The 27,873-nt window shown below is 44.1% G+C and overlaps 1 protein-coding gene across 1 annotated transcript in view; it reads right to left on the bottom strand.

Moving 5' to 3' along the window:
• The window catches only part of LOC147747647 (ferric reductase 1-like), a 400,432-nt gene that overhangs the window by 148,486 nt on the left and 224,073 nt on the right, over positions 1-27,873 (bottom strand). The window contains exons 10-11 of the mRNA XM_086954577.1: positions 18,858-18,959; positions 13,848-13,995 (exon numbers count right to left, since the gene is read on the bottom strand). Coding sequence (XP_086810703.1) covers positions 13,848-13,995; positions 18,858-18,959 — 250 coding nt within the window. The remainder of the gene's footprint in view (positions 1-13,847; positions 13,996-18,857; positions 18,960-27,873) is intronic.

Genomic DNA, 27,873 nt, shown 5'->3' on the forward strand with positions numbered 1-27,873 from the left:
GACTCTCGAATGTCAAAATCATAGGTGCTACTGGCAAAAGAGTGGATAACTGCAAAAAATCAAGGATCCTTCCCAGATATCTAGTGAACAGAGAGGAGCAACCCAAAGATATATATTGCAAAAATCAAACCTGACCAGATAAGGAATAGGCTGCAGTCCTCTGTCACTGGGCCAAAAACCATTGCCCAGGGATTTCATATCCGGCGGCAAGGCATCCAGGTCGAAACCCCTCACACCCCTGAACCCACCTTAGAGTTAAAGTACCCGGCCAGGACAATTTGTAGCCCACTATTGTGAGAAAAATAACTGGACTCCAATTCATCCCTACTTTGGAGCTGGCTGGCATTGGGGGGCAGTACAATACCCCTCCAGGATGCTTCCAAAACAAAACCATAAGCACAGCAATCCGTCCCCTCAGTGCAATCTGATCATAAATTCAGAGAGATACCCAGTCAGCCATTGCTACAGGGACCAGACAAGGCCGGAAAGCGATTAGTGACAGTAACGGAAAAAGGAGAAGTCTGCATCAGGTTATCAGAAGATCTAAGTGGCTCAACCTTTGGACCCATTGGCATGTAAAAATACCCCAGTGGGAGGACCTTTACATTGCTCTGCATGGCAAACCCCATATATGAGGCACACATACACTCTGTTGGTTTAGCAAAGTTTACAATGACACTATCCCCATTGAATTCCTTTCTCGTGGGCTCAATCCAGGGAACCCTGTGCTCATAGAGAAGTTTGGGGAATATATTAAGTTTGTGTTGAACATGTTGATTCAACCAATGGGTGACCTTAGTCATCAGCTGCTCGGAACGTTCAATAACCCGTGACTTTAGCTTCGGGACATTAGCTAGGATAGGAACATAGAGGCAGGAGGTAATCTGAAAACAACTTACCACTGACCCGTGTGGTGGCCATACCAAGCAATCATTGAAACAGAGCCTGCAAATTGATGGTAACTGGAACAAGGGAGTGCGGGTGCTGGCTGGGGTGATAAAATGAGGCATCGTCAAAGGATGAACCAGAATGCAAGGGTATAGGTGGCAATAGACTCAGGTGGGTTGGACCCCTAGTCACAATAGCGGGAACAGCCAACTGAGGAACCATGGTTGAGGTGGTGGGCTGGTTAGCTTCCCTGGGACCACCACCAGGGCTAAATCCCCTGACCATGACCTCTGAAAGCACAGATAGATTATTTTCAATGGCTGTCAGGCGATCCATCACAGGCAAAAGACCGCTGACAGAATAGTTTTCCAGGCATCGAACAAATCATTAGGACCCCCAATGCCAGGAGTACATTGTGAGGAGTGCAGTCAGAATTGCAGGAGGACGCAGACTTCTAGACAGAAGTTGGAGCCATGAGTCTGGGCTATTTCCTCTACATTTCTGCTTAACAGGAGGGGGCTGGCGACATTAGGAGCAATCGAGTTATGGTCAGGGAAATAACACCAGCTTGGAACAGATCTGGTCCTGTATCATGCATGTCAATGCCCTCCTTTCCTCCATGAGGTAAGCCCCCAGCAAAAAGCAGCTCAACCCTGGGAGAGGTGGAAAAGGGCATTTCAGGGTCATCAGAAACAAGGGACAGTCTCCTCTTGGCTAGCTGTATCTCTTTGGCTATAATGCCCACTGCCAGAGCAAGAAGTCATCCATGGTGGTATCTCTTGCTGCGGCCAGGTTGGAAGCACCCAGTTTGTGTTTCCCCATTATGAGGTGTTGGCCTAAAACCCCGGACAGTCAAACAAGCCAGACTACAGATGGAATATCCATCACAAGCCTCTCAGAGGAATAAAGGTGACAAGGGTGAAAGCCACATATGCTGAAACAGGCTAACGATCACACGGCCTAACCACGGAGCTGCAAAGAGCTTCAAACCTGGAACCAGGGGGAGGGCACCCCAGCTCTTTCTAGCAGCAACGGGTACAGGATGGCCCTGGCTTGGCCCAGGTGCAGCCTGTACGCGTCCAAGTGCAGGGGTAGCCTGCATCGTGCTTTGAAGCACTGTGAGGGGGTGTGTTCCTCCTCCTCCCTCCGTTGCACATTGGCACCTCCAGACAAAGCTCACCCTGGGACCCAGAATCCCAACTGCAGCAGGCACAAACAGTTTCAGGCATCCCCCAGGCAGCTGGAGCCTGTTTTGTGCTTTGAAGCGCTGTGAGGGTGTGTGCTCCTCCTCACCCGATGCATGTTGGCGTCTCCAGGTGCATCTCACCCTAGGATCCGGAGTCCCAACTGTGGAAGGCACAAACAGTTTTCAGGCGTCCCCCATAATAACATAGTCAAGTCATATGAAGCAGAAGTCCTACCACCGTTCTTATGTGGTGTCACTGCATCTTCAGCAGTCAGTTTCTGGAATTTCTTTCTGGTTGTTTGAGACTATTGTTTTTTTTACATTTCTCCAACACATTTCTTTACAAAGAACCCAGTTTCTAGAAATCTATGCCAAATTTGACCCACATCCAGTCCCTCTGCACATATCCCGATGCTGTGGAGAAATTTGGAACCACACCTTAGAGTCCTTACACTGAACTCCTAATGACCCAATAAACACCTGCGTCATTGAATCTGAAGTCCTAAAACATCACTGGGTTTCCAAAGAACAAATGCAGCAAAGAGGGGGGGTCGGTCAGAGCAGACCTCATGAGGTAAAAAATCAGACATGTAATATTGACCACAGGAATTGAATGGGCTAAATCATATGTACCACGGAGAATGACAAACATATAGGACATCATTACGATGCTGGTCCGACATTGTTTTGGAAACGGGACTGCCCCACAAGGATTCAACAGTCCCACTATCATTATTGCAATGCGACGTCTTCACGGCAGTCACAAAGTGTACATTTTCTTTTGCAGCTTGTGCTGCGGCTTGCAGCACAAGCCATAATAAAAAATGTACACTTTTAAATCACCCCTTCACCATGTGGCAGGCACCATGCAGTGCCTGCCACATGGTGCAGGGATGTTTAGGGGCACCTTAGGTGCCCACCCCCCAGGCTCCATAGAGGCAGCAGCAGCTCCTCCACTAATGCAGAGGAGCGTCGCCCCACTGCTTTGAAACAGTGAAAGAAAGGGAACATACAATGATAATAACTCAAGGTTATTTTCAGTTTATGTTTTCCAGCTGCAACAGGTTTGTGGGCGGGGCTGTTTTAGGGTGACCAACTGGCATTGGTGCAAATTCAGGACGGTGAGTGTAAAAATTCAGGACAAAGGGTCAAAATTCAGGACACAAATTCAGGACAGGAGGTCAAAATTCAGGACAAAACTTCAGGACAATAGGTACGTTTTACAGACACATCAGAGGTCGCGCAATAGTATATAAGTAAGCCCAGCCATTTCCAAACATATTCAACCATTTGCAAACCTATCCATCATGTATCCTTCCATCTATCATTTCACTCATCCATCCCTTCATCCATCCCCTCATCCATCCTTTCACTCATCCTCCATTATCCATCCATCCATCCACCCTTTCACCTTATCCATCTGTACACTTATCCATCCACTCTTCATCCCATCCATCCATTCACTCATCCATTCAGCCATTTACCCTTTCACCAATCCAGCCATCCTTTCACTTACTAATCCTCCCTCCCATCCACCCTTTCAGTCATCCATCCATCCTCCCTTTCTCTCTCCATCGACCCTTTCACTTAGCCTTCCTTCCATCCATCCACCCACCCATCCATCCATCTACTCATCCACTCATGAATCCATCCATTGCCCCTATCACTCATCCATCTATCATTTCACTCCTTCACACATCTATTCATCCTTTTGTCCATCTACCCTCCCTTTCACTCACTCATCCATCCTTACACCCACCCTTTCACTCATATGTCCATTCATTTACCCTTGCACTTATCAATCCATCAATCCATTCATCGTTTCACTCATCCACCTACCCCCCATCATCCACCCACCCACCATCCACCCACCTACTCATCAATCCTTTCACCCACCCACCATCCAATCCACTGATCCATCCTTTCACCCACCCACCATCCACCCACCCACCCATCCATCCATTCATCCACCCACTCATCATCCATCCATCCATCCTTTCACCCACCCAATCATCCATCCTTTCACCCACCCACTTATCCATCCATCCATCCATCCTTTCACCCACCCATCATCCATCCATCCATCCATCTGTCTGTCCTTCCCCTCATCATCCATCCATCCCCTCATCATCCATCCATCCTTTCCCCTCATCATCCATCCATTCTTTCCCTCATCATCCATCCATTCTTCCTCATCATCCATCCATCCTTTTCCCTCATCATCCATCCATCTGTCCTTCCCCTCATCATCCATCCATCCCCTCAGCCTCATCATCCATCCATCCTTTCACCCACCCCCTCATCATCCATCCATTCCCTCATCATCCATCCATCCTTTCACCCACCCCTCATCATCCATCCATCCTTCCCCTCATCATCCATCCTTTCACCCACCCCCTCATCATCATCCATCCATCCATCCATCCTTCTCCTCATTATCATCATCATCATCCATCCATCCATCCATCCTTCCCCTCATCATCCATCCATCCATCCATCCATCCATCCATCCTTCCCCCTCATCATCCATCCTTTCCCGTCATCCATCCATCCTTCCCCTCATCCATCCTTCCTTTCATCCATTCTTTCCCTCACCCATCCATTTATCCGGCCCCTCATCCATCCATCCTTCCCCTCAGTCGATCCATCCATCCTTCCCCTCATCCATTTATCCTTCCCTCATCCATCCATCCTTCCCCTCCATCCATCATCCTTCCCCTCATCCATCTTTCCCCTCATCAATCATCCAGCTACCCTTCCACCCCTACATCCAGCTATTTACATTTTCTCTCCATCCTTCCCCTCACTCATCAATCCATCTATCCTCTCTCATTATCCATTTATTCAATCTTTCATTCATCCATTCAACCTTTCACTAATTCATCCAGCCATTCACACATCCCTTCACTTACTTACTCGCCCACCTTTCCATATTAATTTTGAGCTGAGCCCTTTTGAGAAGAGGCCCATCAATAACTTCACCCTTGCTGCAGGGGCCGTTCGAGGACTGGGACAGAAGCCACCCAGGGCGGAGACAGGATCCACCACAGGGGGGGACAAGAGCCATCACAGCCGGGGGTGGACTGGAGCCACAACATGGGGGACAGGAGCCATCACAGGCGGGGGGTAGACTGGAGCCACCACATGGGGGGACAGGAGCAGGAGTCATCACAGGAGAGGGAACGTGATCCACCAGGGTGGGCACAGGGGTGGGCATGCAGTATTCTAGTATCATCTTGGGCTTCTCGCCCCCTCCTGCACAAGACAACAAGAAGACAGGCTCCCTGTCCAAAATGCCATCCCCCACTGTGATATACAGTACTTACAGGAGATACTCTAAGAGAACTGATTGAACTGATTGTGCTCCATACTTTGTTAATCAGTGTGGGTGCGATTGTGCCATTTCTTTATTGTATTACATTATGCATGTTTGAAGAACCGAGGTTTGCTTACAAATTAGTGACAGTAATTAAGCTTGGTGAAGAGAAGGTGCTGCCTCGGTGTAATCAGGGGTGTAATCTGGCCTTGTCTAGGATGTTTGGGGCCCTGGGTAGAAATGGAATGTGTGAACCCCCCTTTAAATAGCAGATACAAGACGCATTCAGGGCTGTTTGCATGTGAATGGATGCCCCCTGCTCCTGAACCTGCAGCCCCTCCCTCTGTCACCTTCAAGCACCTCTTAACAGCTCATCAAGGGCTGGAGGTGTGAGGGTTGGCATCCCGCTGTGCCTCTACAGTGCTGCTGGGGATCTGAGCTTTCATACAGCATCGTAGTCAAGAAGGGGGGTGGGGGCAAGCTGTGCCCAGTTAAAATTACGGACAAATGGCGTCCGTTAAAGAATCCTTCACGGACAACGGACAGACAGCCAAAATTACGGACTGTCCATGAAATTTACGGACGGTTGGTCACCCTAGGCTGTTCTGATGACAGGAGCAGGGGAGGAGTGGTTTGGCCATTCCAAGAGTGCATGAATGTCAGAGGGCCGGCCAAACATTCATGTGCACTTTGCATGTTCTCCACGTAGGCTGCATTACAGCCTGCAAGGAGAACATGCCCTGGCTCCGATTCCCTGGATGAACGCCGACCCATGACACTCAGATCAATCCCGATGCTGCATTGCAGCATTGTGATTGGCTCAGGGGAGCCTGGGTGCTTCCTGTTCCGGCCACAAGGGAGAGTGTGGGACGGAGACACGGAGGAGAGACACCGCATCCGGTAAGTGTTTTTTATTCTTTTTTAATTCCCTTTACCCCCCTCTTCTGCCCCCCGCACCCCTGCCCCCGATTTGTGACAACCGCCACTACATAGCAGAGGCCAGAGGGGAAGAAGGTCCTGCTAAGGGCCCCTAAAGTCACTTTTCACCTGCCTTTTCATGGCAGGCGAACCGTTCTGAAAGGGCAGGTGGAAAGGGACATTGCAATACCTACGGGGGTGCCATAGCAAGCACCACCCTTATTGTAGCAATTACTGTCCCTCTGACAATCCAACGGGCTCTTTGAGCCAATCGGAAGGTGCCAAACAACCCGTACACCAGCTGCCTCCGCCTGCACGCATTTTAATGCGGCGATTAGACCGCAGCAGCATATATCAGTTGAACCGCAACTCATAAGCCGTTAGTTGCGGTCCGACCGACATCAGAATGAGGGCCATAATAGCAAGTAAGACTCTAGGCATGTGCATGCACTTGCATCGTTATACCAAATACTTTGAGCTGATGCACGTGATGCCTCTGAAAACACCTAGGTGACTTGCAGAACCAGCAATAAAAAAGCATGAAAATACAGTATCAGAACACAAGGCACAAGCCAAATATCAACTCTACAACCCAATCCAAAAAGGGTCTTATCTAACACATAAATATGATAACAAAAATCGGAAGATCACATTGGACACAGAGAATAATATGTTGCAGGAAACATAAAACAGTGTTACAGTATTACAATAGTGAATAATTACATGTCTTATGCAGGGTGTCCCACTGTAACTGAAATCGTACTCACTAAAATGCAACATTGACCCTTAGTAAGAAAAAACATCATTTAGTAGCAGCAAACATTAATTCACATCACAACCACAGAGACAAAATTAGATTTTTCGTATTCTTAAGAAATTGAAGAATACAATCGTGTTGTGGACATTAGATATTGAATACCTAAACGAGCTAAACTAGACCTGCAGCCAGAGTAACCGGGTGTATGGATTAGACCAAGGATTCCAAAACAAAAGTAAAAACTATTGCTAAAAGAGTGCTAATAAATGCCTTTAATTGAAACTCTCTCCCAAACAACAAGACATTATCAAGGTAGAAGGCTGTTCTGTTTGTGGGGTGTTTGAAACCTGTTTCTCTTCTGATATCGCAACTTCGCTTGGTACCTTCTCCCACCATATTTTAAAATCTATTGAAAAACACACCAGAGGTGGAGGCAGGAAACTCACCTAGAAAGAGTCCACGATATGTTCGGAGCTGTTCGGTTTACTCTATACTTCACTTGAGCACATGACAGTGCAGATTTATTCATGCTCTAGCAATTCATGTCTCTAATATACCGTAAACCAGCATTCAACCCTGACTTCACTGAAGAAATGATGGACGTGACATTGTTGACCCAAGTTCTTTGTCACAGAGTTATGCTCCTGCGTGATTTCAACTCTGGGTATACTCACCAAGGAACAACATGCCTCAGAAATGGTGGAAAATGTGCAGCCTCTAGGCTTTACCGGTCTGATTTAAGCATCCACTCTCTTGGTAGGCACAGTTTGGACTTAGTATTAACATGCAGAATCAACACTGCAGACCCAAGCGTCAATCCCAAAACTTGGAGTGACCAGGCCGTAACACATTTTCCATTATATATGGGTGACACCACACACCTTACCATACAGTTAACTCTAATCTGCCTAGGCTTCTCTTTCCCATATAGAGGGAAGGGAACCCCCCTTAACTTTGTGGTGGGGTTAAGGGACGTTTTTATAGGGGAAATATTTTCTCTGTGGAGAAAATGTGTTCTTTTGTCTGCTGCAGCACCAGGAGGACCCTGCAGGCAACAGTGAAACCAGAACTTCCTATTAGAGAAGTTGCTTTGAAGTGCTGTCAGGTGTCTGTGTTGTGTCTTACCAGAAACATAGCCGAGTTGTATATTCAGTATTTCTTTATTGACTTCAAGTTGCAGGTAAATAAATATATACATCAGTCTATAAGTCAGGTGAACCCATTATGCCAGCCTCTTCAGCTCTTACCCCAGCCCCACCAGGAGCAGCCTGCCTGCTGCTCAACCCATCTCCAAATGTCACCACTCATCCACACAGGCACTCAAGCATTCCATGCTTTACAGTCACACCAACATTCCAATACCAACTCTCACTCTGGCTGAGCAGCTAGGATACAGCTTGGCTGGGAAGCATACATAAATACAATAAGGATATAACAGTCTGCCCCATGTATCTACCTTAATGCACTTAAATACGTTGCCTGGCACCTCACAGTGCTTCTAATAGCAACTGTCTTTTTGTTTTTCCCCCAAACAACAGCAGATCATCGTTAACTCTGCTCAAAAGGCAACAAAAAAAATCACCCTGTTTCTCTTTACTTGCAGAGATTTTGCTCACCTGTAATTGGGAACCAATGGAAAAGCCACAAAGTGGGACAGTCAGAAAAACAAGTGATGCTGCTTCTTGAGACTTATAAATGAACCACGCCATATTGTGGCTTCTGTAGAATTTGCATCAGGTGTACAGTGAGCATAATTAATGAAGATAACAGCGATTACTGCCCCAAACTAGTTTGAGATGCTAAAAAATGTAAGGACCTATTTTTCTTTGGAGACTTTAAAAGCCTGCAGTGACAACGTTTGCGGAGTCTGTAGCTATTGTGAGTTGAGTGTCAAAGGTTCCTGTCAAATTCTTTACTTTTCCACTCACTCACTTCCTTTGACTAGATATCTATTGGCCATGTGATGGTGGAGTGTCTTACTACAGTTATATTTTTTTGTTTGGGTTCATATTGTTAGATAGTTAGGCCCCATCCATTGGCCTTTTGCCAAAAGACACAATGATAGGTGTTCTTTGCCCTCCACAGATGTGAGTGGTAGTCGATTCAAAAGCTTTGTCTAAGAACTGGACTGAAATTGACCATAAACACAGCAGCTTTATAAGGGGAGTCAGCAATATTTTATTTAAAAGTTGGGCGATAAAGTCCCATGGCACATGACAGTATAACTCTTGGAACCACGTTTGAAATGTGAGAGAGAAAATGTCTGTGATCCAGGAAGGACTTAACCCTGTATCCTTGCAATCCTCAATACAAACTGGTAAACTGGAAGATGTTGAATGGCACTAAGAGAGCTTACGACAGTAGGACACCCATATTCCGTAATCCACCCTATTCTAAGAAAGTATTGCTGTGGAACCACTTGAGTGACCCTATGGCGAAGACTCCTATAAGTTAAGTGGCACTGTGTGACTGGTTACCAAATACGAATTTTGATTGTACAGCTACATTCCATACCCTTGTGTTCTGGAGAACTACTCTGGTGCAAGGAAAAAGTGCTGCCCGAAAATAATTCACTGCAAAGTGCAATAGCTCTTTCCTTTGAGAGCAGAACTAATAAAGGATTGGTGGATATGAAGCATACAATTCAAACCAGAATTGTTGAAAGAAATTAGACTTGAAAGGATAGGAACAGGATTCATACAAATGTGCAGAGAAACTGGGCTTCATGGGTCCTAAAGATGTGCATCTTTTGTGCAGGAAAACAAACCACACATGAATCTGGAATACATAAAGTAGATGATTTCTTCCAACACAACAATCTTTTTAATTTAGATTTCAGCCATATGGTTAGGCTGTGCTACTTGGAAGTCAGCGGTCTAGTGGGCCAACATATGTCTGGACCAAAGTGCCCTACTAACTACAAAAAGTAAGCCAATGCACAGACTCACCCTACTACTACTGGTTATTTTGATCATAGAACTTATCTTAGCCTTAAATGTGTTTATATTTGCTGCTATTTTCTAGAGAGTTCATAACTGTTTTTGAATCTGTTGGGTTGTTGGAGGGCTGGGAAAGGTGTGGTCAGTTTTGTTTTGATTGTCCTAGCGGAGCATTTTACTGTAAGGATCACGCTTCATATTGGCCATTTTGGTTAGGCCGTGCTACTTCAAAGTCAGCGGTCTGGTGGGCCGCCATATGCCCGGACCTAATGCCCTACTAATTGTAAAACGCATGGTGATGCACAGACGCTCCCTACTACTAAAGGTGGTTTTTATCATAGAACCTATCTTTGTCTTAGTGTGTTTTTATTGTGTGCTATATTTTTATCTTCAAGACCTTTTAACTGCTTATGAATCGGTTAGTTTGTTGGAGGATTTGGGAGGGTGTGGTTGGTTTTGTTTGATGGTCTTAGTGGAGCATTTTACTCTGTAAGGATGCTACTTGAAAGTCAGTGGTCTGAACCTAAGTGCCCTACTAGGTATAAAAGGCAGACTGATGTGTGGATGCGCTGCCAGAGCGCCAAAGGCAAGCCCATCTGCAACTGTCCACATCTCGATGGTGCCAGGGGCCAGAGACTCTTGTCTTCTAAATAGCTAGAGCATCCATTACTCTGCCTCCCAGTTGATGTTATACTGTCTTGAGCAGCGCAGTGAGTGCACTTAATCCTTCGACTTGGGAGGAGGGTTCTATTTGTGAGCATTGTGATTTTACTCTAAGCTCTCTAGACCCACTTACGGGTCTCCTGTAGGAAGACCTAGTGCTACAAGTTTTAAGATGTTTAGCATTAACTGCCGCTCACTGGTGCGCCACCATGCAGGAATCTTGGATTATATCACAGAACATTAATGTTATGTTCCTTACTTAAACTTGGCTCAACCAGTCTACACATGGTGAGACAGTATTAGCTTTTCCTGCTGGCTATTCCAGCAAAAGGTGCAACAGAATTACCAGGAGTGGAGGTGATGTTGCAAATATTTACAGAAATTCTCTTATTTGCAGTCTTGTATCTCGCAATATAGAGGGGTGCGAAAATGTAACGTTTCAGGTTCATTTGAACAAAACAAAAACATAACTTTCTCGGGCCCCCTGATTTACAGAACTCCAGGGCCAGTGAAATGTTTTAGGAAGATTCTAGTACACTAAATCTATCCTCTGGTGGTGAAATTTGCTACTTTTAACATTATAGGTAATCTTAACTTGTGCTTTGAGCAGATTGATGGCAGCTATGCTCAAATTCTTACCATTGACTTGGAAGCCATTCAAGTGAATCAATTAGTGATAGGCCATAAGCATGCTGCACAGCATTTCTTAGATCCCATCTTCTCCAGTTTACCCAACCTCCGAGTATCCTTCCCACTCCCAATGGTGCTGTCAGATCACTTTATGGTCCCAATGTATTTGAATAGCCAGAGTCCCTCAGGTTTTGTTGTAGCCGAACCTGCTAGTGGAAGGCAATGGCAGAAACTTGACATTAAGACATTTGGCAACCATATTCAGGTTAACACTCCAAATTATGACCGGAACGCGGAGTCAGCTGTATTGATGACAAATGTTTGGTTAACCTCTGCTTTGGATGTCTTTATACCTGTGCGCTCTGGCAGGCCGAAAAAGAGGCCTTTAGCCTCCTGGCTTGATGAAAAATTGATTGCACAAAAAAAGAGCTGTAAAATGCTTGAACGCAGCGGGAGGAAATCATGACGCCTTAGCTAAAACAATGAGAGCCATGAAAGTCTATCACAAAATTATTAAAAAGGCTAGTGCTGATTTCTATGCTTATAACATTTATTAAAAGTAGCAACCCCTCTATAGATATGCATGCCATAGTCCACAACTTGACTAAACCAGCATTTAACCTGCATTTGGCCGCTGCATCTAACGAGAGTTGTGACAAGTTTATGGACTATTTCTTAAATAAGGTCAACAATATTTATATCCATTTTTCTGCTGACTTTTGTAGAACTGAGGTCGATGGCCTCATATTAAAGCTGGGCAGAATACTGCAGGAGTAGGAGTTGAGGAAATTAGATGTGCTGGACAATACCTCCTTCATCTCCCTTATGAATAAAGTTCAGTCGGGTTCTCCTGATGACCTTATTAAAGCTGAACTTCTAATTAAAACGCAGGAGTTTCTTATTCCTACATTTTTAAGTCTAGGAAATCTCTCTTTAACCACGCTGTGGTGTTCACTGCATGGAAACACACCAAAGTTATTCCTCTTTTAAAAAGCCCTCACTTGACCCAGTCTAGCCTGCAAATTATCGACCCATTTCTCTCATACTGTTCTTGGCAAAGGTAGTGGAGAAGCAGGTGAATAATCTCCAGATGGCCTTTTTAGAGAAACATCAGTTGCTAGATGCCCCGCAGAATGGGTTTAGACCCTCCCACATTACAAAATCTGCTCTCCTTTGCGTTTATTCGCGGACGAAGTAGGCTAGCCTGCGATTATTTTATTAGATTTAAGCCCGGCTTTTGACACAGTAAAAGGTGCTGTTACGGTGAATTTATGAGATTAGGGTTCGGGGCAAGGCATGGCCTGGTTTGCAGCTTTTTAAGAATCAATCTTTCAAGTGACATCCCCTCCTTTTTCATCTTCTACGAGAACTCTAGAACACGGTGTTCCTCAAGGCTCAGCCCTAAGTCCACACTCTTTAACATCTATATTAGGCTTTTGGCAAATGTGGTGAAATCTTTTGAGATTTCTTTGGCATACTATGCAAATGATACACAGCTTTTCATCTCTCTGTCTGTGGGATCGATGGAGGGTGCTGTCAATTTTCAAAATTGAATGACCTCCATTGCTGATTGGATGCATTCTAAATGCTTGAAGCTGAATGTCAATAAAACAGACTCTCTTGTTAGGAAAGCATTTTCAGGTTAGGGTGACCACTGGTGGCTTGGGGTGTTAGGATCCCATACCAAGCCCAAATCAGCTGTAAAAAAATGGCGGTATCTGGCTCGATGATGCTCTGTTGTTTGAACGACAAGTCAAGGCACTGTGGGGAACTTGTTTTGACACTCTTAGAAGCCTTGAATCGATTATCTGCCTTTCCACCCTCAGGTTTGGCAGGTGATAATTCAGTCTTTAATCAAGTCTCGCCTTGACTATTGCAATATTCTGTATTTGGGCGCCATATCCATGTCAACAATAGGCTTCATGTTGCTCCGAATGCAGCCACAAACTTACTTTGTCATCTGCCTAAATTCAGCTGCTTGGTAAACTTCCTTGGTTCCGAACAGAAACATGTATTTAGTTCAAAGCCTTAAGCTTAGTCCATCAGAATATTTATGTACAAGCAGAGGGTGCCTAGTTGGGCATCCCCGGTGCAGTCAAATAAGCCTACTTGGGCCCTTCAATTAGCTCACTGGAATTTGACTGTGATACCTTGTATCAAAAGGATCAGGTCGGGTGGTTGCTCTTTTCATGCAATGACTCTGGTTCTATGAAACAACCTGCCCTTACCTTTATGTAATACTCCAAAACATATTTGATTTTAGAAAGCAACTGAAGACCTGGTAGTTTGTAGTTTCGGTCCTTCTGCTTGGACTCTGTGATTTATCCTCTTGATGTAGTAGGCAAGCCCTTGGAAGTCCCACTCTGGGGCAGCTTTGCACTTTATATGTCAGTATAACATGACATTACATTTAAATAAAAACATTTAAAATTCTCGCAGTCCCCTTACCAACACCATACTGCACCATGGGTTGCATCTTAAGTTAATCTGTGTGCATCACCTCTTTCCCAATTTACTGTGCTTTCATAATTGCATGTAAATCTCACTTACCACTCTCAGAAGGTCCATATCCCAGAAATAGATAAAATGCTTCTTGGGTGGCAGCCCTTGCTTGTGTTGAAATGTTATTTCGTGAAGTGAAAGAGCATTTGATGACACCATTCGTATAGGATGTTGATTTGTTCTCCACAGAGTTACCCTGAAGCAACAGACATTGTTTGTTACCTTTAGATATCAACAACGATGTAAGTTTATATTATAGAACCAGTTTGTTGCCTACTGGAACAAGAACAGAAGTATTACACACATGAGGACTAAAAGATTAATATATTTAAAAAACTACTATTCGCTTTATAGGACCTTTTTTTCCTATGTACCTTCTATTTCACACATCTCTATCATGAAGGCAAATTTATGGTTGGGATAACAATACTTTGAAAAACCTCAACAAATCCCATACAAAATGCAGTAGGAACTATTGTGGGAGATGCCAGATTGAAACGCTAGCTGTAAATTGTGTTACCTCTGGAATTGCCATATTTTGATACAACGTTCTAGTTTTCCCTCCTATCTCTTCTGACGTAATGACTATAGGCCTTCGCTTACTGATGTTGGCCAAGTGCTGTGCTCGATGCTGCATTCTTGGCTAGACTGATGATTTTCAAGCACCTTGCTCAGTCATAGGTTTTGGACTCACCTGTGACGTTGACATATTGTAATATACATTTCTCTTTGAACTGTACCTTTTCACTACCTCACTCCTGTTTTTCATTGTCTAGGCCTGTGGCCAGATGCACACCATTTTTGGTCAGATGTGGCATGGGATGAAACCAGAGATTTACAAAAGAAAATGGTGAGGTCGCCTTCATGCTAGACTGAAGGTGACGCTGCTCCTCGCACCATTGGGAGCTTTAGAATTTGTTTTCTATGGCACTGGCATGTACCGTTTCTCATCGTTGATGTAACCTGTTCCCAGTCAACTCTGAACACAGGTTTAGCCGAAGATGTAACTATATTTGAAATAAGTTCTGGGACCTCCAGCTAGCCCCTTAGTGCCACTCATTGTTGGGTCTATACGAAGTTTGCAAATTGACACTTTCTCAAAAATGCAGAACCTCAGTTAATATGAAAAGAAGTAATTTACCATTATGAACCTTGGGCCATTGTAGGGAAACGTGCAAACAGCATTTCACATATCTTAAAGATATCTGAAAGATAATACAAGTGTGCACAATGCATTTCAACTGGTGTGAATAGGAATAGTGTTAATACCTTCGGGGTGGCTGCATTAAGAGACGCAATATGGTAGGTTGAATCCAAGAAAGTAAAAAATTCCTGAAAAAGGAAATGGCAAGTATATTTTTCAGTACAAGGATTGATGACTTTTGTAGCCACATGCTGACTACATTAGCTTCCCAGCTCTTAAGGCCCTCATTATGAGTGTATATTTATCGACCCTCTGAGCCGATTATTTTGATGGTTATGGCCAATAAATACAAGAAATGTGTTCCTGGAAAACTATCAGGTTTGACTTGCTGATATTTTACCACAAAAATCATAGTTGTGATATGTGCAGTACCAGCAGCACATATTGCAGTTAACTGGGCTGCTACTAAGGAGGGCATATGGGTCATCATGACAATCGAACCAGCAGTCACACACATTGAAGTTTCTTCACTCTCTTACCTCCATCTTCTGAGATGTAGTCCATCCTGGGGCCACTAAACCACCAGGAATACACAACAACATACACCCCGCTCAGATATTCAGAAACATGGTACAACAACCCTGTATAGCAGCTGGTGGCAGGTAGACTGAGCAGGAGGGAGGGCGGACCACACATGCAAACACATAATGACACTCACCTATCTACATGCACACTCACTCCAGCCATTCACCAGCTTGCACAAATAAACCCATCATGCACAAGTACATACACATGCACACACCCATTCACAGCATGCATGCAAAAATACATTCATATATACACACACATGCACCCTGTATTAAAAAAAACATACCAGGCTGTAGTGATGACCTCGGATGGGGGAGGGCAGCCTGATGGTTTCTGAAGGAATGGGACTGCCACCTCCTCTCATTGGCTGACCTTGTTCTGGGTAAGCCAATGAGATGAGGTGGCAGTTCCTAACTTGTCACAGAGTGGGATGCGTTCAGTGAAACTGGTGACCCCACCCAGTCTGTGACAAGGCATCACTGATGGACAGTCAGCCCTGGGCACTTCAGGGCTTAAAACTGAAATGCCCATGTCCAGGGCTTAAAACTGAAATGCCCATGTCCAGGTCTATCTGTGACCTGTCCCCTTGAAACAGGCGCGCAACACCCATTAGGCTCACGGGGCTTCAGCGTTAACCACCCCCCCACCCCCCGTCGTGTGTGTCAGCCAGGGCTGACACGTCTTCCCGGGCTGGCGAGCATCTAATTGCAGCCGCACCCGAGTACTTAACAGGTCTTTAAAAGACCATTAATTGTAAATGAGGCTTTTGTTGTGTTCACCCATTCTTACAGCCACTCTATCTGTGGTTGAAAGAATTAGCCCCCCCCCCCCCGAAATATTTTTCAGATCCCCCCCCTCCCCCGCCCTGCAATTTGGCTCTAGTTGCCCGCCTGCCTTGTAATGAGGGGGAGGAAACTTCATTCCAAAGACCCTTTTAAATCACTGATGCGGAGCATCAGGCATTCACCCCCCACTGGGCATCTTGCTTCAGCATGGATCTGTGCAGCAGAATTACAGACATAGAGAAGGGTCAGGGGTGCTAATTACTTTTCAACTACCTTCTTGAGCTGTTAACTCTGCCTGAATTGCTAATGATTTATGTTCTTGTTTCTTTTACACATTAGTTTTATCAATTAGAATTAGCGCCCGCGCATTCTCTGAGTAGCTGTGCGCTTTATAAGCCTTTTCATTCCTTCATTTATTCTCATTTGCTTGAGCAGCAGCCCTAATATCTGGATTCTTGTGTAGGTGTAGATGAGAGATAAATACTCACCCTATCAGTCAGCAAGGTCTGAACATCTGAAGTTATGTGATGTTCATTTATGTATACGGCATTTCTAAGCTACCGAGGCTAGACTGACATCTCTCTTCTTAGGCATGATCTCTGCTCCACTAGCAGAATCTCATCTACTTTCTAAAGTAACACTTTCCGGGTTTGTCACCGTCTGAGTAGATTAAAGTCCTTATTTAAAGTATGGTGGGCTGTATTGGATTCCACCAGGTCATTGGACGAATGGAAATACAAAGAAGAGAAGTAACAAATGCAGTTGATTGTGGAAAAGCAATTGTCATAAAATAAAATTGTAGGTCCTCAGCAATATGGTAGGATATTCTTCTTCACTCAAATTTCTTCAAAACCACTGTAAACATGCAGTTAACGCATTTCACCTTGCAAAGGCTTCATCAGGGCAAAAATTGTAAATGAATAGGTTATCCACACAAGCGTAAGGAGCAGAGAAAGACGGATTGGACAGTAACAACAAAACTCCATTGTCAAAATTCAGTAGATTGCAATCAAGCAACCCATTGAAATGTTTCTAAGTAATCTCAGAGTCTAACAATGTACCACGCCACGATCTTGCAGTTAATTCTCAAAATTGCCATGTACGGTTTGCAGTCAGGTCATCTCCCACAATCTTTTGCCGCAGTATAGCAAACCATTGTCTATTCTCTGCGCCTTACGCTTGTGTGGAAAACCTGTTGATATACAATTGTCACCCTGATGAAGCCTTTGCAAGGCGAAACGTGTTTACAGAGGTTGTTTTTCCATATTCAACTGAATTTGTTGCCTCTCTTCTTTGTATAAACAGTTAAATGAATGGTCAATTGGCAGCTGGCCATTAGTGGCAGGCAACATGGGAGCTTTTGACAAAGTGACTACTCCGGGTAGTGCGGCCTTCTTGCCCCTGGCTGCTTTTGTTTGTTGGATGGATGTACTCTTACACCCTGGTGGAGTACAGGGTAACTTATTTATAGATAACTCAGCAGGCGGAAATCTCTGTAACAAAGCACCCACATTTTGTTTGCATTGGGGCATCACTTTCAATGTGCTCACTCAGCAAATGCTTTTTTGTTTGTTTTTTTTAAACAGATTTCCAAAGCGGAAGATTGTTGTTGAAAAACAAAAAATTAATTGCCTAGACATACTGGGAGTTTTTATCCAGCGTTTGAGGATTGTTAATGCTATTTATTGTTCAGGACAGCTAGGTTTTTGCTTGCAGTCCCAAATACAAAAATATGATGTTAGAACATCCACCCTAAATAGAATGATGGCTCAATGTCAGTCGGGGGCTTCAGTCAATGGTTTCATCGGCAGACCTAATGTAGGCTCCACTGTCAGAAACATGTCAGTTACCCAACTCTAAATAGAGTAGGTACATTGCAAGTGTGGCTGACCGGGTACTGCAGCTTATTTCTGGTGGATCACACTGTCCACACAACTGTAAATAAGGCCCTAACTCAAGCATCTGAATCTTAAACTTTATATGTTGCCTGAATTGGTAGAGCCAGCCAACAGCTTACAAGAAGAGTCACTGACCAGGAAGCAAGGCAAGAAGCCCTGCTCTATATCTAGCATCTTCATAAAATGTCAGTGTGTGCTCAGGCCGATGTGTGCATGAATATCACTATCTCTGTACTGGAAGAATCATAGGAACAGCCTTTGAAGAGTGCAAAAAAAACGTTATCAATAACAGAGAGCTCCTTCCATCAACTAACCAAAAACCCAGCTGTAGTTCCCTTTTAATTCCTTTTACGCCAAAGACCTATTGTTGTGAAAGTTAATGCACAACAGTATTAAACCCAGAACACACAAGATTAACACTGTTCCACTGCAGTCACATTTTCAGAAACTGATCATGGTATAAATGAAGGTGAAGAGGGAAAACTAGGTTGACAAGAGTGTCACAGCCTAAGGTGCTTTTTCTCTAAAAGGACTCATTGAATCTTTAATGCATTATAAAAATATGAAAATGTGTAGGATTCAACTAAGTATTCAAACTTAAATCAGCTATGTACATACGCATGGAATGATGTTATTACATTACCAAGGGCAGGCTCGCAGAGATTGATCTCCCGCTTGAAAAGACACGTTGAACGTCAATGTTCCCAGATGAAGTCAAGACACAGGCATAAATGTCATCATTTCCCTGAAAGACAAAATATTTCTCATTATGGCATGTAATCAGGGGGCGCCTGAGAGAGGGAGCTAGCTGGTTTATGTAAATCTAGGTTCTTAGAATTGAACTAAACTAGTGCAAACATGGCGAAAGAAGTTATGGTAATTCGTTTGAACAACACAGCTGAATCAACACAACTATACCTGTATTATGTGAGAGCTTAGATCAATCACAAGCCTTGCAGAACAGTTTGGTGTACAGCTATTTTTTCTGAATTTAGCATAACCATCATCCCTTGTTATATATATTGACAATTAATTGCAGATATTAGTAAACACTGGAAACCTAGCATAAGAACGCCTTGTTTAATCTTGTTGAATTATTCTGCAGTGGCGTAGCAAGGGGGAACGAGGGGCGGTCTGCCCCGGGCAGCACCAGTTTTGGGGGTAGCAGACTCCCTCTCTTACCTGTGGCTTTCGGGGGAGGCAAATGCAGGAATAGCCAGCCCCTGCTCTTACCTGTGGTTGTCACGGGCGGCAAATACAGGAATCAGCATCACCCCCTGCTCCTACATGGGGGCGCCACAGGCCGTCAAACTCAGGGGCTGCCACGGGCAGCAAAAGGACGAGCTATTGTGTTCCTACAGTTGCTAGTTCAGTTGCAGTTATTGAGGGCTGGAAACCGATATGGCTATGAAGGTGAAGTGAAATCCCTACACACACTATACTTAATTCCTTGTTATTAGACCTGACGTCTGTAGATGGTAGTCCCCAACCGTTTCACCTTCCCCCCCTGAATTCGTTTTTGTTGGCCTTAGGACTCTTCCCCCCCTTTGCCACTGCTAACCAGTGCTTGTGCTCTCTCCCTTAATTTTGGTTAAATTAGCTTACACACAATTGGCACATTAAATCTACTTATAAGTACATAGTAAAGTGGTACTACAGGTACCCATTGACTGTAAATTAAATGGTACTAGTGGGCCTGCAGCACATATTTTGTGACCCACTTAAGTATCTCTTAAAACATGCCTCAAGCCTGCCATTGTAGCCTGTATGTGGAGTTTTATACTGCTATTTTTTCCTGGCAAAATAAACCATATTGTCAGATCTAAACTTCCCTTTTTAATACATATGTCACCCCAAGTGTAGGCCCTAAAATGCCTATAGGGCCGGGTGCAGTGTATTTAAAAAGCCAGAATTGTAATTTCACGTTTTACATGTCCTGGTAGTGAAAAACTCCTACATTTGTTTTTCACTATTATGAGGCCTGCCTCTCCCATTGGATAACATTGGGTTACCTTCTTACATTTAATAAGTGATTTTAAGCCACAATTCTGAAAATGAAAATGAAAACTTTTTAAAATTTGGCACTTTCCTCTCCTAACCATCTGGTGCATGTAGCCTGTTTTCTGGGTCACATGGCTAGGTGCAGTTGGCCTTGGTGCATTCCTCACAGACAGCATCACAATAGAGGGTCTGGGTGTTGGCAGGATGAGTCATCCTCATTTGGTAGGGAAGTGAAGCTATCCCTACCACACTTGCACTCGGAGGAACAACCTTAGCCACATGAAACGCTATTTTGCCCCCAGACTTCACTCTAGCCTATTTTGCCCCAGACAGACAGATCAGACACCTCTGTAGGGGGAAAACTTCAGAAGCCTTTGTCACTTCAAAGGGGGCACCAGGTATGAAAATGGGACCCTCAGGCCCACTCTTTAGTTAACTCCTGGACCTTTGGATACTACAGAAAATGGAGTGCCTTTCTGCTTGTGGCCTGCTGTGCTTTCTGAGAAGGCAGACTTGACCAGTTCATCCCAGGCTAAAGTCACTCCAAGGGTCAGATGACTGACCACCTTCTCTGAGTTAAAAAGGACACACCAAGCTCCAGAGGTCTCTCTGCAACAGCTCACCTGACCTGCTGCACTGGATCTGCCTTGATTTGAAACTGAACCTGACTGAGCACTGCTGGCCTCTGCCAGAGTGAGTGCCTGATCCCTTGGTGGTGCTCATCAGGTCCTGGACCCTTGGCCTGGAATAAGTTGAGCTCATCTTAAAAGAAAATATGAAATCCTGAAGTATGGGTCTCTTCGCAACTGCACTGAATTTGTGCCTGTTCGCACCACGATCTTACTGCCCACGCTGACTGCCAACAAGAAGCTCCAGTAAACTGGAGCCTTTGCCCTACAGTGACATCCATTGACAACTGGTAATAGCCCCCAGCTTCTGCTAACACAAATTTTCAGTAAGGGAGGATCCATGGTGCCAGACAGGGTCTTCCTGCTACAGCGACAACAGACTGCGGTGCCTGGACTGCTCTTCGCACTACAGTGACAACCTCACGGCTTCCTCCACTGGGAATGGAACTCTTCATGCTGGACTTTAGAAAGTAACTTTTTCAGTTGGACAAACCTGGTCACTGTATCCGGCCCGCATTCTACTGCAGTCATCCTGAACCTGTGACTTTTACCCGATCTCACACAGATAACCACAAGTGCCACTTTGTACTTTTAGTCGCTATACATATCTTAAATCATTGAAATTGCATATCTCTAGTTCTACCGATTGTATTCTTCGAGTTTTGGTGTGAAAAATGTATACAATTTTACTCAATCTTTCTAAATTTGTGTAAGATTTTTCTTGTGTTGTGGTTTCACTTTATTACCGTTTGTGTGCTGCATAATTACTTTACACGTTGCCTCTAAGGTAAGTCTGCCTGCTTCAGTGGCAAGCTACCAGAGAGTTAAGAACAGGTTAATTTAGTGACGTTTGTGGTTCACCCTGCAGGAGATGGTGGTAGTTTCTTGACCAAGGCTCACATCCTAGTTAACCAACAACCTAATTTCTCACAGCTTGCACATGAACTGCATTTGTTTGTATAACTAGTGACATCTCATACTGGATTATTGCAAAGGTCTGGCTGATCTGGTGAAATCCGTCTCTTATCAGGGGAATGCAGCTACAGAAGACTACAAAGATAGACCCTGTCCTGGTTTGAACTCAGGTGATTGGATGTGAACGTGGGAGACTGAGGTTCATTCTCAAGCATGTTTGAAGAAGCTGCCTAGATGAACGGTGGAGTGGTCTTTTCCAAGTGATCCTGACCACAAACAGTACAGTCAAATTTGCGGGGGTGCCTGAATGGATCCATGCTGTTCATGCAAAGAGAGTAAGAACAGCAGAAACTGTGGATGAGGCAAAAACAGATAATCCCAATGCACAGTCTGTTGAACAAAACCACATTCAAACTCAGATTTGAAGCATGTACGCAGAGAGTGGGAGATTTTTCTGTAACTGGTGAAGGTCAGACATAAAACTGTTCTCTTTGACTTTCTGCTTGATCTTTCCAGTTTCATTTGAGCAAATGTTCAGATGAAGAGCCTGAAACTTCTGAAGTCCAGTTACAACGTGGTCTGAGTGAAGGGCTCTTGCAATGAAAAAGCACAAAGTATGAGTGGCAGCAAGACGAGGGAGTCTCTGATCAAAGCAATAACAAGTTTCAATTGAAAATCGGAGTTGAAAAACCCCTTCTGGGAGAAGAAAATTTGCTGTGAGAAAAGAAAAATAGAGAATCTGAGTTAGGTGTAAGTTCAAGTTTGAATCAAGCTCTTGTAAAAGAAAGAGACCGAGAGTCTGTTGCTGAAGAATTACCCAGAAAAGAACTTGCAATCAACAGAAAAAGATCCAAAGAAATATTTTAATTGGGAAACAGTGAGAGTGAATTGGCAGCTGCCAAAAGACTAGTTAGAAAGAGTTCCCAATCGCAAATCTGCTTCATCAGAGTGGCTATAACAATAAACCCCTCTGTGTTACACCCACTCTAATGAAGAGACAGTGCCAAAAGAAGATACGGATGAAGCAACTTTGTCGGAAGAGGATACTGATGATTATTTTCAAATGAATAAGTACTATCATTTTTTAGAAAAATTATCAGATCTAGAGAAGAAGATACTGAAGAAGAGCCTCCAAGAAGGGAAAAAGAGGCTTTTGAAACACAAAATATTGGATGAAAATCAACTTGTTCAGACAGGAGAACTTTGCATAGAGAAAGAATGCATACTAAAAGACTGATAATACAGACACTGGTACATTTTGATGAAGCTGATATTGAAATTATTTTTTTCCCTTTTTGCAAGCACTAGAAAGTTAATATACATTTTTATTATAGACTGAAAAAAGAAATGTATTTTTGCCACATAATGTTGTTTATAGCCTCTAACATGAATTTGGGAAACAGCAGATGCTTTACAATTGAAGAGGTTGACACTTTTAACAATGATATTATTAGTATTATTTGGCATGTTGGTGTGTTAACTGATTCCTGTGGGAAACATTTCAGATCAATCAATCAAAGCATTTGTATAGCGCGCTACTCACCCGTAGGGTCTCAAGGCGCCGGGGGAAGGGGGTCCGCTACCGCTCGAACAGCCAGGTCTTGAGTTGCTTCCTGAAGGAGAGGTGGTCTTGGGTCAGGCGGAGGTGGATGGGGAGGGAGTTCCACGTCTTGGCAGCCAGGTAGGAGAAGGATCTTCCTCCCGTTGTGACTCTTCGGATGCGGGGAACGGCGGCGAGGACGTGGCTGGTCGATCGTAGCTGGCGGGTGGGAGTGTAGAAGGTCAGGCGGTCGTTGAGGTATCTTGGGCCTTGGTTGTGGAGAGCTTTGTGTGCGTGGGTGAGGAGTCGGAACGCGATTCTCTTGCTGACGGGGAGCCAGTGCAGGTTTCTCAGGTGTTCGGAGATGTGGCTGTGTCGTGGGATGTCCAGGATGAGGCGTGCCGAGGCGTTCTGGATGTGTTGGAGTCTCTTCTGAAGTTTGGCTGTGGTTCCGGCATAGAGGGAGTTGCCGTAGTCCAGACGGCTGGTGACAAGGGCCTGGGTGACCGTCTTCCTGGTTTCGGTGGGGATCCACCGGAAGATCTTACGTAGCATGCGGAGGATGTTGAAGCATGACGAGGAGACGGCGTTGACTTGTCTGGTCATGGAGAGGGAGGAGTCCAGGATGAAGCCCAGGTTGCGTGCGTGGTCTGTCGGTTTGGGTGCGCTGCCCAGGGCAGGGGGCCACCAGGAGTCGTCCCAGGTGGAGGGCGAAGATCCCAGGATGAGGACGTCCGTCTTATCTGAGTTCAGTTTCAAGCGGCTGTTCATCATCCACTCGGCTACGTCTTTCATCCCTTCGAATAACTAGTGTAGTCACATATAGGCCTAGTTATAAAGAGATTAAGCAAGTAGTATCTTTACATGAAAAACATTTATTTAATGGTTTTAGAGAAAATGCGTATACTAAAATTATTAAAGAAAATATTGAAATTATGAAACTTTACAGTTACATCAGCTGATGAAGGAGCCACCTATCACCAAGTAGTGCTGTCATATACATAAGGAGTTTCTTTCTCCGTATCTGACAGATTATAGTGTGAATTTTATTCCTCCTATTGGAATAGCCTTAAATGATGTGACGATTAGAAGACTGTCTAGAGTTGGAGATAAGCTTGCTGTAGATACCGCAGGGTCCTTTAAAGTAGTAAAGGCAGAGATGTTGGCAATAAGAGCAATAGTGTTGCAAATCTGTCTCACTTTAGATATCCTCTTGGTGAAGGAGGGCAGTGTCTGTAAAGTAATAAAGGCAAAGAAGTGCTGCACATACATACCGACTTTAGTGGAGTAATTAGCTCTTACATTACTAACATAACTATTTTACCTCATGAGATTAGATCACTAGAAGAACCAGGTTAGTGGGAAACTATAGGATCTTGGATAAAGAATATAGAGAGGTTATGGAAAGGTAGGTGAGTGGGTAAATAGTTTGGTTGTGGGAGTCTCACAAACTGTGCTAACACCAATAATTATAATAATAATGATTCATGCAATTTAAAAAATTCTCATTAGAGTTAATAAAAGGTATGGTTAGAAGGTATACCTGAAATAATAAGAATACAAGTAATGAGAATAAATCTTCAAGGAAAAGAAAAATATTGGAGGTCTTTTAAAGAAGACTTCACAACGGGGAACATCCATTATGACTCGGTGTTTACACCGCACTACCATTACAACGCTGGTTTTACAACGCAAGTCGTTACCACGACTTGCGCTGGAGGGCGCTCTAGGCCAAGGAATAGTAGATTTACTTTTCCAACACCTTCCCTACTGTACGTAGGCTAGTGTTGGAATAGTAAATATTACTATTCCTAAGTCCAGCACCCTACAGCGCAAGTCGTGGTAACGACTTGCGTTGTAAAACCAGCGTTGTAATGGTAGTACGGTGTAAACACCGCGTTGTATTGACATACAACCCTTCACAACACTGATGGCTGATTAATAAGGTTACTACTTGGGGTTAAGTGCTAATTTAAAAATATTTAGAGTGGGTTTTGCAGTAGCGTTTTTAATTTTGTGCATATGTGTAAAGTATGTGAAACGAATCATTAAAGTTAGAAGGTTTTAATAATGTATAGGGTCATAACAGATGAAATTAATAATGTAGCTCTTGAAATGAGTTTACTGAGTCACTTAGAAACGTCATTAATAATGTGAAGTTGTTATGCAACGTTTTCATATGAGATGCCATTTGTTTTTACATGGATGCAGTTTCAGGTGTTCTGTTCATCTTGCTCCTGTTTATTTCCCCCTACCAATCAGTGTCTAGCTGCAAACCATCTCTCCTCTTCTTTTTGTGAAGAATCAAGTGAATGACTCAAATGATGAACAATTGAACTATCGTGTTAGGAAGTGTGTATTGGGAATGAAGTACCGAAAGTATCATATTCAAGGAATCCAACTGGAAGTTCTGCTGAAGACGGGTTAATTCTATCAGTCATTGTTTGAGAAATGTTTCATTTTGTACTGACTATCTCCGGAGTGCAGTTGTTGTGAGAGCAGGTGGAACATTTCTCTTACCTAGAGAAATGTGTTAGCATATAAGTTTGAAAATATTACATTGCTGTGTCTGATTTGCCAATGATAACCTAACCATGATCGTGCCATGCTGAATTTGTAGATTCTATTAACCCGTTGACCCCAGCCATCCTCTGCATAGGCCCACCGTGACGTCGGACAGCCGCAAAGGGTTAATAGAATATGTGATGTATTTATAGAAACTCTTGGGATTTAGTACTGAGTGGTTCTTTACACTCCTTTCATTTTTCAAGGGGCTTGTTCATTTCATTTTTCCATGGTACATTTCCACGGTACGTTTTGCTCCTGCTGGGTGACTTTTCATTTTCTGGCTGAGACTTTGTCTATGTGCTCAGACTTTACTTATAGGGTTGCTGTCAGATCTCTATGAGTTTCACTCACAGTGTTTGTCTGAATTGGACTATAAGAGTTAGGTTTTATGATTCTGTATTTCTATATTCGAGCCTTCATAGCATTTTCATGAATGTGTCTCTGTATCGCATTCACAAAAATTTCTGTTATAAACATATTTTTGCCTCATTTTTGGTCTAAAACTCAGTTATTAGTGTTTTCTCATTTATTCTGTTTTACTCTGCTGAAATGTAGGAGTGTACTCTCTAATAGCTAGATCTATTTGAGATTTCAGAGCAGAATTGGGAAAGAATTCAGTTCAAACTATTGGGGTTCAGATGATCGTTGGCGTTTGGCTCACACAAATCTATTTCCTGTTATGTGGCTCCCAAAGGAAACATGAAAGCAATATCTGAAAATGCATTTTGTCAGCAATTCAGAGCAGTGAAGTGATGGTGTATGGTAAAAAGGAACAAAGAAGCCATCGTTGCCATAGCGAGGCAGCCCTACTAGCGGACGGCATTGAGCTCTCAGATGTTTTGCTTTTATATTGCTAGTTTGGTATTTGGACCTCTGGGAAGCAAGATTCTTCTAACTAACCTATCACTGCATATGATCTACCCCTGCAATCTAATGTAAAAACTTTTGGATGTTACCTAACAAACAAGATCCCTCTTCAGTGAGCAACTACATGGAAATTAGGTGTGGTCTTGCACCAAAAGGAAACGTTCAACCCAAGCTAACAGACCAGATCCCATCTGAACGGAAACAGAAGCCGCCGAAGGTGGGATGACAGCAATAGGAAATGAAAAGTAATGTATGATCCATGTATTAACCTCAGAATAGACAGAGGTGCAGCAATTTTGACCGCAGCAGGTGCAGTGGCACTGGACAAGTTCTGCATGTTTTTCCACCTTCCTCTTGACCATGAGCAAAGAACTGGTGATGTATGCAGGAAACTGGTGTCCTTTACCAAATAGAGCTGTAGCGGGGATGAGGGGTGTAGAAAATGTCAGTCTCAGGGGAAGTTGGCTCCTCCATGGCCATACGCCTTGAGTGCTGTATAAGTGCCCTGGTTGAAGTGGGCTCTGGCCTTCCTCGCAGACAGGGAGGAGTCATGTGTGAGGAGAAGTTAAAGTCATTTGTTGGCAGATCTGCTCTTCCAAACGCCACTGAAGTCACAGTGCAATCCAGACCCTGGTCCACATTGGCCAGCTTGGCAGTGGCCCTCTGTAGGAGCTAGCACAGGAAGGGAGAGCAGGCTGAGGCTTTGGAGTGGGGTGAGAGAGAGGAACCAGTCATGTGAGGCTGGTGCAGGTGGGGAAAGCGCAACGGTGGACTGAGGTTGTGGGGTGTAGGGAGGGAAAGGTAGGTTGAAATTGCAAGAGGGGTGGACTCAGGACTGCAGGGTAAGGATGCAGTTTGGGGAAGGAGGTTGAGGCTCTCTGTGGGGATTGCAGGCACGAAGAACCAAGAGTGCATTGTCTGGTGCATCTGCCCGAATGCGGGTATAGTGGAAACATGCACTTTGAAGATGAAAAAAGTGCACTGCGCTGGTGATGTGGCTGCAGGCTCACACAGTACCAACCGTAAGGAACATAGGTAGTTTATGAAAAGTTAGTGGCTTGGAAAGCAATTGAAAAATGATGCACATTCATTGCAATGCATTGGCATTTCACAGTGCATGCTGCACCCATGCACTGCCA

Source organism: Lissotriton vulgaris, chromosome 1_1, assembly GCF_964263255.1.
Source record: "Lissotriton vulgaris chromosome 1_1, aLisVul1.2, whole genome shotgun sequence".
Taxonomy (NCBI): Eukaryota; Metazoa; Chordata; class Amphibia; order Caudata; family Salamandridae; genus Lissotriton; species Lissotriton vulgaris.